The sequence below is a fragment of the Oncorhynchus masou genome, chromosome 28 (assembly GCF_036934945.1).
Source record: "Oncorhynchus masou masou isolate Uvic2021 chromosome 28, UVic_Omas_1.1, whole genome shotgun sequence".
In the NCBI taxonomy this organism is placed as follows: Eukaryota; Metazoa; Chordata; class Actinopteri; order Salmoniformes; family Salmonidae; genus Oncorhynchus; species Oncorhynchus masou.
The window spans coordinates 2,099,672-2,116,952 of NC_088239.1; the positions used below are offsets into that span (position 1 = coordinate 2,099,672).

The window sequence follows — 17,281 nt, forward strand, 5'->3', positions numbered from 1 at the left end:
TCCACATTGACTCTGTACCGGTATCCCCTGTATATAGCCTCCACATTGACTCTGTACCGGTACCCCCTGTATATAGCCTCCACATTGACTCTGTACCGGTACCCCCTGTATATAGCCTCCACATTGACTCTGTACCGGTACCCCCTGTATATAGCCTCCACATTGACTCTGTACCAGTATCCCCTGTATATAGCCTCCACATTGACTCTGTACCGGTACCCCCTGTATATAGCCTCCACATTGACTCTGTACCGGTACCCCCTGTATATAGCCTCCACATTGACTCTGTACCGGTACCCCCTGTATATAGCCTCCACATTGACTCTGTACCGGTACCCCCTGTATATAGCCTCCACATTGACTCTGTACCAGTATCCCCTGTATATAGCCTCCACATTGACTCTGTACCGGTACCCCCTGTATATAGCCTCCACATTGACTCTGTACCGGTACCCCCTGTATATAGCCTCCACATTGACTCTGTACCGGTACCCCCTGTATATAGCCTCCACATTTACTCTGTACCGGTACCCCCCCCCCCCCCCCAAACAAAAAAAATTATACTGAAAAAGATAATTCCACATTGGCCAGTGACAAAAACAATCTCCATTCTAAATTCAGGACATAAGATGTGGGAAAAAGTCAACAGGCGTGAATATTTCCCTAACTGTCCAGAGAACCAGTGCTGTTAAAAAACAAAACTATTTGTTTTCTGTTGTTGGGTTATAAAAGGCAACTAAGCATCAACTCACCAACAGAAAAACCAAGCTACAGTGAAGGAGTACAAATCTGACGGGGTTGAACACTAAAGAACAGAATAGAGACCAAGATGTACAAAGTCAAGCATTTAAGAAAACGTTTTATTAAAAAAAAAAAAAGATAAACTGTCCAAAAAAGGGACTTGGATGAAATGAACAGCTTTTTAAAAACGGTCAGAGTGACGATGAGTGAAAAACTGCTGGTTTGCTCTCCATTCAGGAATGTAATAAATACCCCAGTTGCCATGTCTTTATTTCGCTGCATTTCCACCAGAGAAGCTGTGTTCTGTTGGTGACTTTGGGGTTTTTTCAATGACATGATCTCCACATAAGCAAATGAGGTCTGCTTGAGGACTTAATGAGGCAAACACACAACTTCTGAGTCTTTCTGCATAAATATATCACGTTGTCTCAGTCACAACAACCATATGGATACTTTTCTAATCCATTTTGTTTTAGTGGGATTTCATAGTTCATATGAAAAATACTGGAAAGCAAAAGCTTTCATATTAAGTCTATATTTATCTATTACAAAGATTTCAATATTTAAATAAAAAAAATACACAATTTGCATTTTCTTAATAAAATTATTTCAGTGACACAGATTTAGAATTCTTTCAATCTACACAAATTATTTATAAAATATTAGAGTGATTCTCTATGGTAACATTATAGATAGCAGTATCTACAGCAGAGCCAGAATTCCACATTTTGATTTATAAAATAGGAACACAGTACAGTCCCACAGCTCAAACAGAAGCACTGTGACGTTGGCCGAATCGACCCCTCAACCCTACACGTGTGGAGAGCTGATTGGATCTGACCGGTGCAGTCCATATGGTAATAGCTCCCCATCGCGCTCTGATAGGCTAGGTGGAAGTTTCATTATATTGCTTATACCAATCAAATCACCTCAGATCTCCACAATGGCGTAGGGTTTAGGGAATGATTAGGTCACAGCCCTCCTGAGTAAACACAGATCTCTTATTGCCCAACATGTCATAAATGAGATCAAACTACCAAAATGTTGTTTAAACAATAAGAGAACAGATATTAAATACTTTCCCAATGGTCTTTTCTATAATCCCATATTGCCGACTGTCTAATACGGATCCAGTTTCAAATGGCACCCTATTCCCTATATAGTGCACTATTTTAGACCAGAGCCCTATGGGAAGTGGGGTACTACATAGGGAATAGTGTGCCATTTGGGACACATTTTGATACATAAGGAAAGATTGCACTTCCAGGTTATAAATATCAAACCACAGTGCTGCTTCAGCATAGCTTTAGTAGGTTTTTATCTGAAAATAAATAGAAAATCATAAAAGAAATAAATTAAAATAATAATATGTAGATAAGTTATAGGTGTTTTGAAAACCATTTTTGGTTTCCCAGAGAATTCATTAATACCCAGCTGTACTATTCTTGGTTTCTGAGGTTGACATTTAGCGACATATAAAACCCAACACGTGTCATTTCATAGGTTTCATGTCTTCCCTATTATTTCTACAATGTAGAAAATTACTTATTTTAATCTCACTTTTATGAAACGTTAGCTGCCATTTCATAAAGCGATAATTACCAACTGAAACGTTAGCTGCCATTTCATATAGCGATAATTACCAACTGAAACGTTAGCTGCCATTTCATAAAGCGATAATTACCAACTGAAACGTTAGCTGCCATTTCATAAAGCGATAATTACCAACTGCTTTGCTAACAATTGGAAGGCAAGAGAGAAATCACAGCTTCTTCCAACAGCAGTCTGTTTACACTGACCCCCATCCCCCCTAATTCACTACATAGTCCAGAACACAGTTGGCGGTTCAGGTCCCGATAGTTAACCCCTGACAGCTTCTTCCAACAGCTGATTGTCTGTGAACGTTGCAGGGGGTTCTGGGTCAGATTCTGGCAGACCAATCAGAGACTCCAGGAGGCAGGTCCCGGGGTCGATGGCCTGTGATTGGTTGCTGGCATAACTAGGCAACTGGAAGTGAAAGAAGTTGTCCATGTGTTGGTACTCCGTTAGGGAGTTGTAGAGGGAGGAAGGACCCAGACAGAAACCATCAAAGAACTCCAGATGGGACTCTGAGGAAAGGCTGAGGTCCATGTAGCTGGCAGCGGTGCCATCTACTGAGGGGGATGGGGTGTTGGGGCAGTCTACTGAGGGGGATGGGGTGTTGGGGCAGTCTACTGAGGGGGATGGGGTGTTGGGGCAGTCTACTGAGGGGGATGGGGTGTTGGGGCAGTCTACTGAGGGGGATGGGGGGTTAGAGATTCTGCAGCTGCTGTGGTGGAACAGACCGTTGCCTTGGTTAGCGTTATCATCTAACAGTGATATGGCCATGGCCCGGTTGTCTGTGTGCACCTCGAGATTGCCATTCTCCTCTGGGAAGTCTGCCGTGCTAAACCCTCCCAACATCCGTGTTGTTGTCGTCATGGACGATGCCTGCTGCTGCTGCTGCTGCTGTAGCCATTGCTCGGGGCAACAGCGGTTGTCATTAACAACGTAGTTGTTTACGTTATAGTCGTTGTCGCTGAGGATGCGGCTCAGCCCGTTTTCATCCACATCGTCCTCCCGGCCTAACTCCGCCCCTTCCTCTGAGTCCTCACTCCCCCCCGAGGAGGCAGAGGAGTCTGTCATGTCACTGCTACAGCTGTTCTCCCCGACCGATGCCAGCTCTGAGCTGAAGTAGAAGGTGGTCTCTCCCGGGTCCCCTTCCTCTGGTCCAGACGTCTCCTCCAGTCTCTTCTCCAGCTCTAGCTTCATGATGGTGTGGATGTAGTGGGTCTGAACCCGGCTGGAGTTGAACTCTTTACGACCTTCCAGGTTACCGCAGCCATCCTTAGTGCAGCCGCAGGGAAATGACGAGTGGTCCATCTGGGGAGAGAAGAGAACGTTAAAAATCAGGTTCTGCTTTGTCGCGGAGGGATCAGAATATAAAGTACAGAGTCAGAGCTGAATATAAAGTACAGAGTCAGAGCTGAATATAAAGTACAGAGTCAGAGCTGAATATAAAGTACAGAGTCAGAGCTGAATATAAAGTACAGAGTCAGAGCTGAATATAAAGTACAGAGTCAGAGCTGAATATAAAGTACACAGTCAGAGCTGAATATAAAGTACAGAGTCAGAGCTGAATATAAAGTATTCACAGTTTCCTGTTAACGTTGAAGTAATGATGATATGCGAGTGTCTTACCTGACACTTGATGCCTGCCAGGCTGCAGGCGCAGGTCTCTGGCTCACAGAACCCCTGGCAGTCACACCCACAATCCTCCCTGGACACTCTGAGCTGCTGCAGCTGTCTCTTCTCGTCCTTCTCCACCTTCACCCCCGCAGCCTTCAGCAGGGCATGTCTCCTCTTGGAGGGGTAGGGGTGGAGGAAGGAGCCGTCGTCTAGGTTACAGCTGCTAATGTCCATCTCGTCCTCTGGGATGTCTTCGATGGTGAGGCGGTCAGCCTCCTCTGACTCCACCGTGCCTCCCTTAGTCAGCTGGGAGGGAGAGACGGGGGGTTAGGATCATTGTGATGCATGTGTGGGGGTTTTCTCTAGAGAAGAGAGCTCGAACCCCTCGTTACAGGTATAAAACCTTTACACTACCAGGAATAAAACCTTTACACTACCAGGAATAAAACCTTTACACTACCAGGAATAAAACCTTTCACCAGCAGACACTGCTGCATATTAGCTTCATAACTATCTAATCCACATATGGGTGTGTGTGTGTGTGTGTGTGTGTGTCCCAGGGCTCACTTTCTGTTTGAGAGCGTCCAGTTTCTCCTCTCGGAGGCGGTCGAGGAGTTTCTCCCGACGGAGGGTGTGTTGCACCACAGCGTACTCGTCCAGGGTGTACCTGCGCAGGGCGCTGTGGCGCTGCGTCATGCCCAGGGAACAGCCCCCCCTACTGGGCACGCTGCTGAAGCCCTGGCACCGTGGGAAGACAAACACTGTCACCGTGTCAAAGGTCACGTTGCCCCGCACTAACCGTTCACGCTTAGCTTTCTTGAGGATGGACTTGGCTAGAGAGAGAGAGAGAGAGAGAGAGAGATGGTGGTATCACTGCTCATTACGTAAAAACAGCTTTCAACAAGAGCCATTAAGGGAATTGCAGTTTGTCAAAGTAACTGCACTCTCTTCTCCTGCCACTAGATGGTAGCATACATCAGATAACTCTTTAGTCATAAGCCTTCCACCTAGTGGACAGATATTTAAGAGACCTCATGAGCTGTCCTAGCCAGTTAAGAGTTAGGGGGTGATGAGGGGCTGAGGGGGTCGAGGATGGGCTGAGGGGCGGTGAGGAGGGGCTGAGGGATGATGAGGGTATAGGGTAATCATTCACCGTTAGTCTACACCTGTTGTTTACAAAGAATGGGATTGGATTAAAGACCAAAAGTGAGAAGGAGAGAACCAGAAAGGACCAAGGACAGGGGGAGATGTTTAACCTCAGTATGACCTGACCCTTGACCCAGCATGAAATAGGAGATGGTGCTGCTGCCTGTAGCCACCACAGAGCAGATCACCCTATTGGCCCTGGACTAAAGGCACCCTATTGGCCCTGGTCTAAAGGCGCCCTATTGGCCCTGGTCTAAAGGCGCCCTATTGGCCCTGGTCTAAAGGCGCCCTATTGGCCCTGGTCTAAAGGCGCCCTATTGGCCCTGGTCTAAAGGCGCCCTATTGGCCCTGGACTAAAGGCGCCCTATTGGCCCTGGACTAAAGGCGCCCTATTGGCCCTGGACTAAAGGCGCCCTATTGGCCCTGGTCTAAAGGCGCCCTATTGGCCCTGGTCTAAAGGCGCCCTATTGGCCCTGGTCTAAAGGCGCCCTATTGGCCCTGGTCTAAAGGCGCCCTATTGGCCCTGGTCTAAAGGCGCCCTATTGGCCCTGGTCTAAAGGCGCCCTATTGGCCCTGGTCTAAAGGCGCCCTATTGGCCCTGGTCTAAAGGCGCCCTATTGGCCCTGGTCTAAAGGCGCCCTATTGGCCCTGGTCTAAAGGCGCCCTATTGGCCCTGGTCTAAAGGCGCCCTATTGGCCCTGGTCTAAAGGCACCCTATTGGCCCTGGTCTAAAGGCACCCTATTGGCCCTGGTCTAAAGGCACCCTATTGGCCCTGGTCTAAAGGCACCCTATTGGCCCTGGTCTAAAGGCACCCTATTGGCCCTGGTCTAAAGGCACCCTATTGGCCCTGGTCTAAAGGCACCCTATTGGCCCTGGTCTAAAGGCACCCTATTGGCCCTGGTCTAAAGGCACCCTATTGGTCCTGGTCTAAAGGCACCCTATTGGCCCTGGTCTAAAGGGTGCCATTTGCCGCAGAGACAGAGGCTGTTTCAGTGTGACATCCATCCACCAGATAACAACAGGAGGACAAACGCTCCACTGACTCCTAAGGTCTGTTATACTACCAGTGGTGTTCAACTATCTCCTTTAGATGAACTAAGTATCACCCTTAATCTCATGCTCCAACATGCCTTCCCTCTCTCCATCCCTCCCTCCTCAGGCAGGCAGCACCTGTGCTGGGTGACTGCCTAGGGCCCAGACAAGGCTCTGTGTGTTTTCTCTGACTGGCCATCTGCCATCCTGCTCGCTCTCTGGCGCCCTGCCATCCTGGGAAACCTAACAACCGTTTGCCCTTCTCGCCAACCCCCCACTGACCCAAAACCAGGGCCTGGAATATAAAGGTACTCAGACAGACATATGTTTTAATGAGCTGCTCTGTGTGAGGCAGTAAGCCTGTTTTAATGAGCTGCTCTGTGTGAGGCAGTAAGCCTGTTTTAATGAGCTGCTCTGTGTGAGGCAGTAAGCCTGTTTTAATGAGCTGCTCTGTGTGAGGCAGTAAGCCTGTTTTAATGAGCTGCTCTGTGTGAGGCAGTAAGCCTGTTTTAATGAGCTGCTCTGTGTGAGGCAGTAAGCCTGTTTTAATGAGCTGCTCTGTGTGAGGCAGTAAATCTGTTTTAATGAGCTGCTCTGTGTGAGGCAGTAAATCTGTTTTAATGAGCTGCTCTGTGTGAGGCAGTAAGTCTGTTTTAATGAGCAGCTCTGTGTGAGGCAGTAAGTCTGTTTTAATGAGCTGCTCTGTGTGAGGCAGTAAGCCTGTTTTAATGAGCTGCTCTGTGTGAGGCAGTAAATCTGTTTTAATGAGCTGCTCTGTGTGAGGCAGTAAGTCTGTTTTAATGAGCTGCTCTGTGTGAGGCAGTAAATCTGTTTTAATGAGCTGCTCTGTGTGAGGCAGTAAATCTGTTTTAATGAGCTGCTCTGTGTGAGGCAGTAAGTCTGTTTTAATGAGCAGCTCTGTGAGGCAGTAAATCTGTTTTAATGAGCTGCTCTGTGTGAGGCAGTAAATCTGTTTTAATGAGCTGCTCTGTGTGAGGCAGTAAGCCTGTTTTAATGAGCAGCTCTGTGTGAGGCAGTAAGCCTGTTTTACCAGAATAACATCCACTATCAGAATAACATCCACTACCACTGGTCATGACATAGTGAAGCCTGAGGAAGTAGATTAGATACTCACTGTTGTAGTGCGTGTCTGGAGAGCCAGGGTTGCTGGGTGTTGAGTCAAGGGTGTCTGAGTAGCAGCTCTCGCCCTCCGAGTCCCACCCAGAGTAGGCTGAGGACGACAGGGAGGAGGGCGAGGAGTAGCACTGGTCCTCATAGACCTCCTCAAACTTCCTCTTCAGTAGACCGCTCATGGTGCTAGCTAGCATAGACCTGATCTGAGAAACACAGGTAGATACAGGGTTATTAGCATGGTGCTAGCTAGCATAGACCTGATCTGAGAAACACAGGTAGAGGAGACAGGGTTATTAGCATGGTGCTAGCTAGCATAGACCTGATCTGAGAAACACAGGTAGAGGAGACAGGGTTATTAGCATGGTGCTAGCTAGCATAGACCTGATCTGAGAAACACAGGTAGAGGAGACAGGGTTATTAGCATGGTGCTAGCTAGCATAGACCTGATCTGAGAAACACAGGTAGAGGAGACAGGGTTATTAGCATGGCGCTAGCTAGCATAGACCTGATCTGAGAAACACAGGTAGAGGAGACAGGGTTATTAGCATGGCGCTAGCTAGCATAGACCTGATCTGAGAAACACAGGTAGAGGAGACAGGGTTATTAGCATGGCGCTAGCTAGCATAGACCTGATCTGAGAAACACAGGTAGAGGAGACAGGGTTATTAGCATGGCGCTAGCTAGCATAGACCTGATCTGAGAAACACAGGTAGATACAGGGTTATTAGCATGGTGCTAGCTAGCATAGACCTGATCTGAGAAACACAGGTAGAGGAGACAGGGTTATTAGCATGGTGCTAGCTAGCATAGACCTGATCTGAGAAACACAGGTAGAGGAGACAGGGTTATTAGCATGGTGCTAGCTAGCATAGACCTGATCTGAGAAACACAGGTAGAGGAGACAGGGTTATTAGCATGGTGCTAGCTAGCATAGACCTGATCTGAGAAACACAGGTAGAGGAGACAGGGTTATTAGCATGGCGCTAGCTAGCATAGACCTGATCTGAGAAACACAGGTAGAGGAGACAGGGTTATTAGCATGGCGCTAGCTAGCATAGACCTGATCTGAGAAACACAGGTAGAGGAGACAGGGTTATTAGCATGGCGCTAGCTAGCATAGACCTGATCTGAGAAACACAGGTAGAGGAGACAGGGTTATTAGCATGGCGCTAGCTAGCATAGACCTTCTGAGAAACACAGGTAGAGGAGACAGGGTTATTAGCATGGCGCTAGCTAGCATAGACCTGATCTGAGAAACACAGGTAGAGGAGACAGGGTTATTAGCATGGCGCTAGCTAGCATAGACCTGATCTGAGAAACACAGGTAGAGGAGACAGGGTTATTAGCATGGTGCTAGCTAGCATAGACCTGATCTGAGAAACACAGGTAGAGGAGACAGGGTTATTAGCATGGTGCTAGCTAGCATAGACCTGATCTGAGAAACACAGGTAGATACAGGGTTATTAGCATGGTGCTAGCTAGCATAGACCTGATCTGAGAAACACAGGTAGATACAGGGTTATTAGCATGGTGCTAGCTAGCATAGACCTGATCTGAGAAACACAGGTAGAGGAGACAGGGTTATTAGCATGGCGCTAGCTAGCATAGACCTGATCTGAGAAACACAGGTAGAGGAGACAGGGTTATTAGCATGGTGCTAGCTAGCATAGACCTGATCTGAGAAACACAGGTAGAGGAGACAGGGTTATTAGCATGGTGCTAGCTAGCATAGACCTGATCTGAGAAACACAGGTAGAGGAGACAGGGTTATTAGCATGGTGCTAGCTAGCATAGACCTGATCTGAGAAACACAGGTAGAGGAGACAGGGTTATTAGCATGGTGCTAGCTAGCATAGACCTGATCTGAGAAACACAGGTAGAGGAGACAGGGTTATTAGCATGGTGCTAGCTAGCATAGACCTGATCTGAGAAACACAGGTAGAGGAGACAGGGTTATTAGCATGGCGCTAGCTAGCATAGACCTGATCTGAGAAACACAGGGTGGAGGGGGAGGGGTTAACATATTAGAAAGTTGTCAATGAGCATAATTGGCTAAATCAACATGTCATAACTGCAGTGTGATTTCAGCAGACGTGATTATGGTGATGATTACAGGCGTCCTACACAGGAAGGCCTCAAGGTCAATAGTATCATTACTGCGCTCACATTAAACACCAACTATTATCATATCTGATTATCATCCTATGAATAATATCCTTAGTCTAATAGAATAAACCCTGGTGGTGTTTTCATGGGCATAAACTCTAATATCAGAGCATAGGCCTAAAAGGCTGGCTTTGCTACAACCATAGATGTCTGAGTGAAATGTACAATGGTCTCTGCCGAGTACAAGCTATTTGTGTGCTGCTCTGTGTGGCCCAGCAGAACACGCCTCGTGCTATAGAGGCCTGCGTACGGCCCAGTACATCACAAGCTTCCTGCCATCCAGGACCTATATAATAGGTGGTGTCAGAGGGAAGCCCATTAAATTGTCAAAGACTCCAATCACCAAAGTTATAGACTGTTCTCTCTATAGCTCGGCAAGCAGTACCGGAGCGCCAAGTCTAGGACCAAAAAGCTCCTCAACAGCTTCTACCTCCCCGAGCCATAAGACTGCTGAACAATTAATAAAATGGCCACCGGAAAATGTACATTGACGCCCCCCCACCCTCCCTTCTGTACACTGCTGCTACTCGTTGTTTGTTACCTATGCATAGTCACTTCACCCACACCGACATGAACAGATCACCTCAACTAACCTGTTCCCCAGCACACAAACTCTGTACCGGTACCCCCTGTATACAAACTCCACATTGACTCAGTACAGGTACCCCCTGTACATAGCCTCCACATTGACTCTGTACCGTAACACCCTGTATATAGCCTCATTGTACTGTAACACCCTGTATATAGCCTCCACATTGACTCTGTACCGTAATACCCTGTATATAGCCTCCACATTGACTCTGTACCGTAATACCCGGTATATAGCCTCCACATTGACTCTGTACCGTAACACCCTGTATATAGCCTCCACATTGACTCTGTACCGTAATACCCTGTATATAGCCTCGTTATTGTGTTACTTTCTATTATTACTTTGTATTTTATTCTACTCGGTGACTGTTGTTTTCTTCTTCTTCTTGAACTGTGCGGTTGGTTACGGGCTTGTAAGTACCCATTTCACGGAAACCTCTACAAAACAAAAGTTTGATACTCAGCTGAGACAGTCATTCCACGTCATTCCAGCCATATCATCCACCATCTCAAATTGTTCTGAAATCGTGTCTGTAGTTAGAAACAGATAAGATTGGCGTTCTTCATAACAATGAGTAAGACATGACAAATCCAATAAAATGATCACTAGCCACCCACAGCCCCCCCCCCCACACACGGGTGAGAGAGCAGGGGTGAGAGGGAGAGAGCGGAGGGGTGAGAAAGAAAGAAGAGGGAGACTGGGCGGGGGGGGGGGTGAGGGAGACTGAGCGGGGGGGGTGAGTAAGAGCAAGAACCGTCCCAAGGTTTCAGAAGTGGGTCATGTCTCCGGACTGAGTGCCTGCAGTGAGTTTACCTGACACTGATTAGGTCAACAAGCCCGAAACAATGGCTGGAGGTTAATTCCACCCTGCAGCCAACCAGGGACAGTCTGTAGCACGGCCGCCCTGCAGCCAACCAGGGACCGGGGACCGTCTGTAGCGCGGCCCGCCCTGCAGCCAACCAGGGACCGGGGACCGTCTGTAGCGCGGCCCGCCCTGCAGCCAACCAGGGACCGGGGACCGTCTGTAGCGCGGCCCGCCCTGCAGCCAACCAGGGACCGGGGACCGTCTGTAGCGCGGCCCGCCCTGCAGCCAACCAGGGACCGGGGACCGTCTGTAGCGCGGCCCGCCCTGCAGCCAACCAGGGACCGGGGACCGTCTGTAGCGCGGCCCGCCCTGCAGCCAACCAGGGACCGGGGACCGTCTGTAGCGCGGCCCGCCCTGCAGCCAACCAGGGACCGGGGACCGTCTGTAGCGCGGCCCGACCTGCAGCCAACCAGGGACAGTCTGTAGCACGGCACGGCCTTGAGTCAACCAGGGCCCGGGGACACGTTAACAAGCACACCAATATCCTGTTCATTATTCAGGATACTCAAGCATTCTGTTTTTGAGGTGACACATATAAACATCATATCCCGTTTACAATAACCCGAAGAAGCTTGTATCCTGGTTTTGAGCAACCTGGATAAGATGCCTGAGATATGCTGTTCTTAGACGGGATACTGTGGCATGTCAACATCTATACCTGTTTCTGTATGTTTTCACGATCAGCTCAGGCTCAGTTCCACATGTCATAGGTGTTGTGTAACGATGTTTTCATCTGATTGTCAAACAAACCACTTCGAAAAACCAGGCTAAACCTGCGCAGTTCATTCCACCATAATATAGCCACCGGACCGCCACCGTACCGGACAGCCACCGTACCGGACAGCCACCGTACCGTATAGTCACCGTACCGGACCGTACAGCCACCGTACCGGACCGTACAGCCACCGGACCGCCACCGTACCGGACCGTACAGCCACCGTACCGGACCGTACAGCCACCGTACCGGACCGTACAGCCACCGGACAGGACCGTACAGCCACCGGACAGGACCGTACCGCCACCGTACCGGACCGTACAGCCACCGGACAGGACCGTACAGCCACCGGACAGGACCGTACAGCCACCGTACCGGACCGTACAGCCACCGGACAGGACCGTACAGCCACCGGACAGGACCGTACAGCCACCGGACAGGACCGTACCGCCACCCACCGGACCGTACAGCCACCGGACAGGACCGTACAGCCACCGGACAGGACCGTACAGCCACCGTACCGGACCGTACAGCCACCGGACAGGACCGTACAGCCACCGGACAGGACCGTACAGCCACCGGACAGGACCGTACAGCCACCGGACCGGACCGTACCGCCACCGTACCGGACCGTACCGGACCGTACAGCCACCGTACCGGACCGTACAGCCACCGTACAGCCACCGTACAGGACCGTACAGCCACCGTACCGGACCGTACAGCCACCGTACAGCCACCGTACAGGACCGTACAGCCACCGTACCGGATCGCCACCGGACCGTACCGCCACCGTACCGGACCGTACCGCCACCGTACCGGACCGTACAGCCACCGTACCGGACCGTACAGCCACCGTACCGGACCGTACAGCCACCGTACCGGACCGTACCGGACCGTACAGCCACCGTACCGCCACCGTACCGGACAGCCACCGTACCGGACAGCCACCGTACCGGATCGCCACCGTACCGGACAGTCACCGTACCGGACCGTACAGCCACCGTACCGGACCGTATAGTCACCGTACCTACAGCACAAGGTGGCGTGGAGCAGTCTCCCAGACAAGGTGGCGTGGAGCAGTCTCCCAGACAAGGTGGCGTGGAGCAGTCTCCCAGACAAGGTGGCGTGGAGCAGTCTCCCAGACAAGGTGGCGTGGAGCAGTCTCCCAGACAAGGTGGTGTGGAGCAGTCTCCCAGACAAGGTGGTGTGGAGCAGTCTCCCAGACAAGGTGGTGTGGAGCAGTCTCCCAGACAAGGTGGTGTGGAGCAGTCTCCCAGACAAGGTGGTGTGGAGCAGTCTACTGGACAAGGTGGTGTGGAGCAGTCTACTGGACACTTGAGAACTGTCCATTAGACAAACCCTGGACCTGTTTAACAACATGGAGCCAAGAATGCCTGCCAGAGGTTACCAGTCAAACACTTTATATGTCACTGTTTCACTGATGTCTGATGACACCTGCCGCTGCTCTAAGCTTTTTCACTACATGTAATATATAATAATAATATATCCCATTTAGCAGACGCTTTTGTCCAAAGCGACTTACAAGTCGGCTGGGGCCACTACTTTTACATATGGGTGGCCCCAGCGGGAATCGAACCCACGACGCTTGGCGTTGCAAGCGCCATGCTCTACCGACTGAGCCACACAGGACTTTTATTTAAAGTCAATGATAATATTTATACATTGAGATAACCACTGCAGATGGAAATCAAACCAGTAGGATTTGATTTTTATTGAGTGTCTGAAACATTTGCAGAAGCCAAACTCACCCCAGGGACGAGGAAACGAAGGGATACTATAAAAGAGAGAATGTTTGTTTTCACTTTCATTCTGCTATCTGCTGTGGTAGGCGTAATAAACCAGACACCAGCTTCTGTTCATCAACTCTTATTAACTCCCTGGAGACAGGAGCCTGCTCTGTGTGTGGTCAGACGGTCAGACAACACCCCCTCTCACACAGAGGGACAGCACGCCCCACCACACAATCCCTCCCCATCCCACCCCCCTGTCCGGAGACAAAGCCAGGGCCATTCTCTGTGACCAACAACATTCACAAGAGACAGACAGGCCGTCTCTCTCTCTCCCAGCTGAGGAGCTGTGTGTGTCAGTTAAACAGTTTCCTGTGGTTGTGAAACATGTGCCACAGTGCACAGGAAGTGGCTATTTAAAATAATCTATATACTGTCTCCGTGTCTGTCTCGGATTTCCTGATTCCTGCAGCATCACTGTCCTCTGTAGGTTTGTTCATTAGGAGGATCTGGACATTGTAAGGGCCCCTATGGGGTAGGGTACTACAAAGGGCACCAGTTGGGACACAGCCGAGGTGAGACAGGAAACGAGGATGACTCCCCCTGTGGAAGAGCTGCCAAATATGATATGTCCTCTCACGCAACTCGTGAATGAGAGCATATGTTTCAACATACTGAACACATTTAATTTTATAGCGGCCACATTCAAAACTCGAGGACTGTGTGAGAAAATATGATACTTGGTTATTATCACAATTAAAGCTGTAAAATATATATTTCCCGTGAGCTGTAAATGTGTTACATGGTTATTAATCTGAAGGATCAGACCCTTTTTTTTCAATTTTTCACCTAAAATGACCCCAATCTAACTGCCTGCAGCAAGGACATGCATATTCTTGATACCATTTGAAAGGAAACACTTTGAAGTGTGTGGAAATGTGAAAGGAATGTAGGAGAATATAACACATTAGATCTGGTAAAAGATAATTAAAAGAAAAAACATGTTTTTTATTGTACCATCATCTTTGAAATGCAAGAGAAAGGCCAAAATGTATTATTCCAGCAAAGGCGCAATTTACAATTTGGCCACTAAATGGCAGCAGTGTATGTGCAAGGTTTTAGACTGAGCCAATGAACCATTGCATATCTGTTCAAACTGTTGTATCAAGACTGCCCAAATGTGCCTAATTGGTTTATTAATACATTTTCAAGTTCATAACTGTGCACTCTCCTCAAACAATATCATGGTATTCATTCACTGTAATAGCTACTGTAAATTAGACAGTGCAGTTAGCTGAAATTCTTGTTAATCTTTCCGCCCATATCAGATATTTCTATGTCCTGGGACATGTTTTGTTACAACCTCATGCTAATCACTTTAGTTGCCAGGGGACACCAATCCCGTAGAGTATTAAACATTATGATCCTGTAGAGGTTAAACATTATGATCAAATCAATGATCCCGTTTTAGATGCTCAGTAAAATGCCAAAAAGAGGAACTGCCTTAGTCACAATGAAAAAGCCAACAGACAAGATTAATACAAATAATACTCATGAAGACATGACAAACAAAATATCATTCAAAAGAAAGTTGCAGCAGTGGAGTAGAACCTCAGACTCCGTGCAGCGGTCTGGCTGTAGACAAAGGATCATTGAGCTGCTAGAGAACAGCTCAATGACTAGACGACTGGAGACGACTAGGCTAGAGCCGAATACACACACTACATCAACTGCTGAGTAAAATACAGTGTTACATTCCACTCATCAAAATATTACTATGCAAAAACATGCATTGAAAATAGCCTTGGCCTTCCAGACAATTTGTTTGTCTTCTAAACATTGTGTGCGCCAACGCAGAATAATCAAGCCTCTAGTTACTAACTATCAAGCGGTGATTGTCAGGTAATCAGACAGAGATTGAACAATGAAAGGGATTCCTTGCGCCAAGTGGCATGTGAGTGCCCCTGATTAACGGTCTGATTGCATCAATCAATCATGTATGATCAAATGGGCATTGATTCTGTATTGGGCTACTTCAATAACAATGCGATCAACACACCTTGTCCATTCATTTGAACAGCGCAGACTCATTTCTGATGTGGCAGTCAATCATTATATCACATCTGATTATCCGTGGTCAGCTACCCCATGTTGACCCGATCGTTCCTCCCTGTGATGAATGATCATTTCTATGACAACACTTGCATCAACCGTGAGAGGGCAGTTCATACCGTAGTGGCTGCCTTCAGGAGTCGCTTCGGTTAACCCGAAATCACAGTGCAAATACACCATCAACGGGGTCAAAATGTTTGCTGAGCGACAGTAGAGAGGTCAATTCACATACACTGTGTAGGTATTCCAATGTAATCCTCATGATAATCTACAATACAGTTGGATCTGTTATGTTGTCCTACAGGAGCCACTGTGTCTGCCTCCTGCTCTGTTGGCTGAAGAATGTGAGGAGAGTTGTAGCTAACAGCAGTTTAGAAAGAACTGAGCTCGTCTCATTCGTAGTTCCTCGGCTGTATCCTGCCTAGACTACAGGCCAGGTCTCCAATTCAACAAAGGCATCAAGTTCATGTTTCCAAATATGAAATGTATTATTGTCACTGGCAGCTAAACGAAACACTTAACTACCCGTTATAATGCAAACAGACTTTTCTGCCTATTTATTTCCCCACGATACCAGCATTGATTGGCTTAATAAAGTGAGCGGAATAAATGACGCTTTGGATGTCGTCGACGCGGGGAGAAGTACGTTTCACTACATTGTATTCTGAGATCCAGCCGTGAACACGTTTGATTTGGGCTTTACGGAGACGGTCGCACCACTAGAGGCGAACTGATGAATGAATGTATTCAACACACTGTAGGAAAAACAGAATTAAAACTTCAACATCGCCTAAATTAACTAACCTAATAGCCCTATAATAGCCTACCATGGATATTGGCATGTCATTAGAAAATCCTTAGCCTAGTTGATGAAATCTAGTCATTCAGCAGAAAACAATATCCAGTGTATTATCCTCACCTGTCCTCCACGCAACATGTTACAATCACTTGGTTTATTAAAAGCCAGAACACCGACAAAAACTTGTTTAAAACATACGCGTTAATAGACCAACTCTGCTGAGAAGACACGTCAGATTTATAGAAATAGCGACCGTTAACTAATTGAACCATTTAATTATGTACCCTGTAATCGTCATTTAAATACCACACAACTTGGTCTATAATGTATAGGTCTGCAACAATGTAACCAACATATCATGAGGAAAATGATTAGCGCCACTGCCGATTCTACTGTGGTGACATAGAGCATAGATCATCCAAACTATTTGCGTCTCCACCCCGAAGCTTTTACAACGTAAATGACACAGAACGGTATTAAATAACCAACAGCGCCGCTACTCACCAATAACCCAGGTATCCGATCACCATTAGAGTAACGATGTATAATCCAAGGGACACAATTCCGCTTTATGCTCGAACAGACCGCTCGCTTTTGTTTCTATTGCAGCCAGACAGCGCCGTCCGTACCAGCCACAGCCTTTCTTCCCCTTGTCTGTGGCTGACTGCTCCGCTACGCGGCCTTATCGTCACTGGAGAACCCCCTCCTGGCATGTGACGCAGGCGGTGACACAGAGACAGGCCAGCCCACGCTGCTTCCTGCTTTCCGAGAGAGAGACAACTTCCTGGTTGAACTGGGCTATTTCATTCCGCGATCTATTCTGCCAGTAGAAAAACAAAACAAATAGTGGAGGATGAATATGTAAAGAAGATAACGTAAATGAATGGAGATGTGTTGAGGAAAATAAATGGTATGGGTATAGTGGAAAAAGTAGGCTACAGAACATGTACTTCATTGTGTCCCATTCGGAAATGATTTCTCCTGAGCAGGGATTTGTCTTGTCATCTCATCAGTGTCATGTCT

At 48.0% G+C, this 17,281-nt stretch overlaps 1 protein-coding gene across 1 annotated transcript; it reads right to left on the minus strand.

Moving 5' to 3' along the window:
- Positions 1–842: 842 nt before the first annotated feature.
- Positions 843–17,016, minus strand: LOC135517098 (cysteine/serine-rich nuclear protein 1-like). Its single transcript, XM_064941121.1, has 5 exons — positions 16,763–17,016; positions 7,263–7,464; positions 4,516–4,781; positions 3,961–4,254; positions 843–3,642 (listed from the first exon to the last, which is right to left on the minus strand). Exons 2-5 carry the CDS (start codon positions 7,453–7,455, stop codon positions 2,602–2,604), a joined length of 1,794 nt encoding a protein of 597 aa, XP_064797193.1. The 5' UTR covers positions 7,456–7,464; positions 16,763–17,016; the 3' UTR covers positions 843–2,601.
- Between the last annotated feature and the right edge of the window lie 265 nt (positions 17,017–17,281).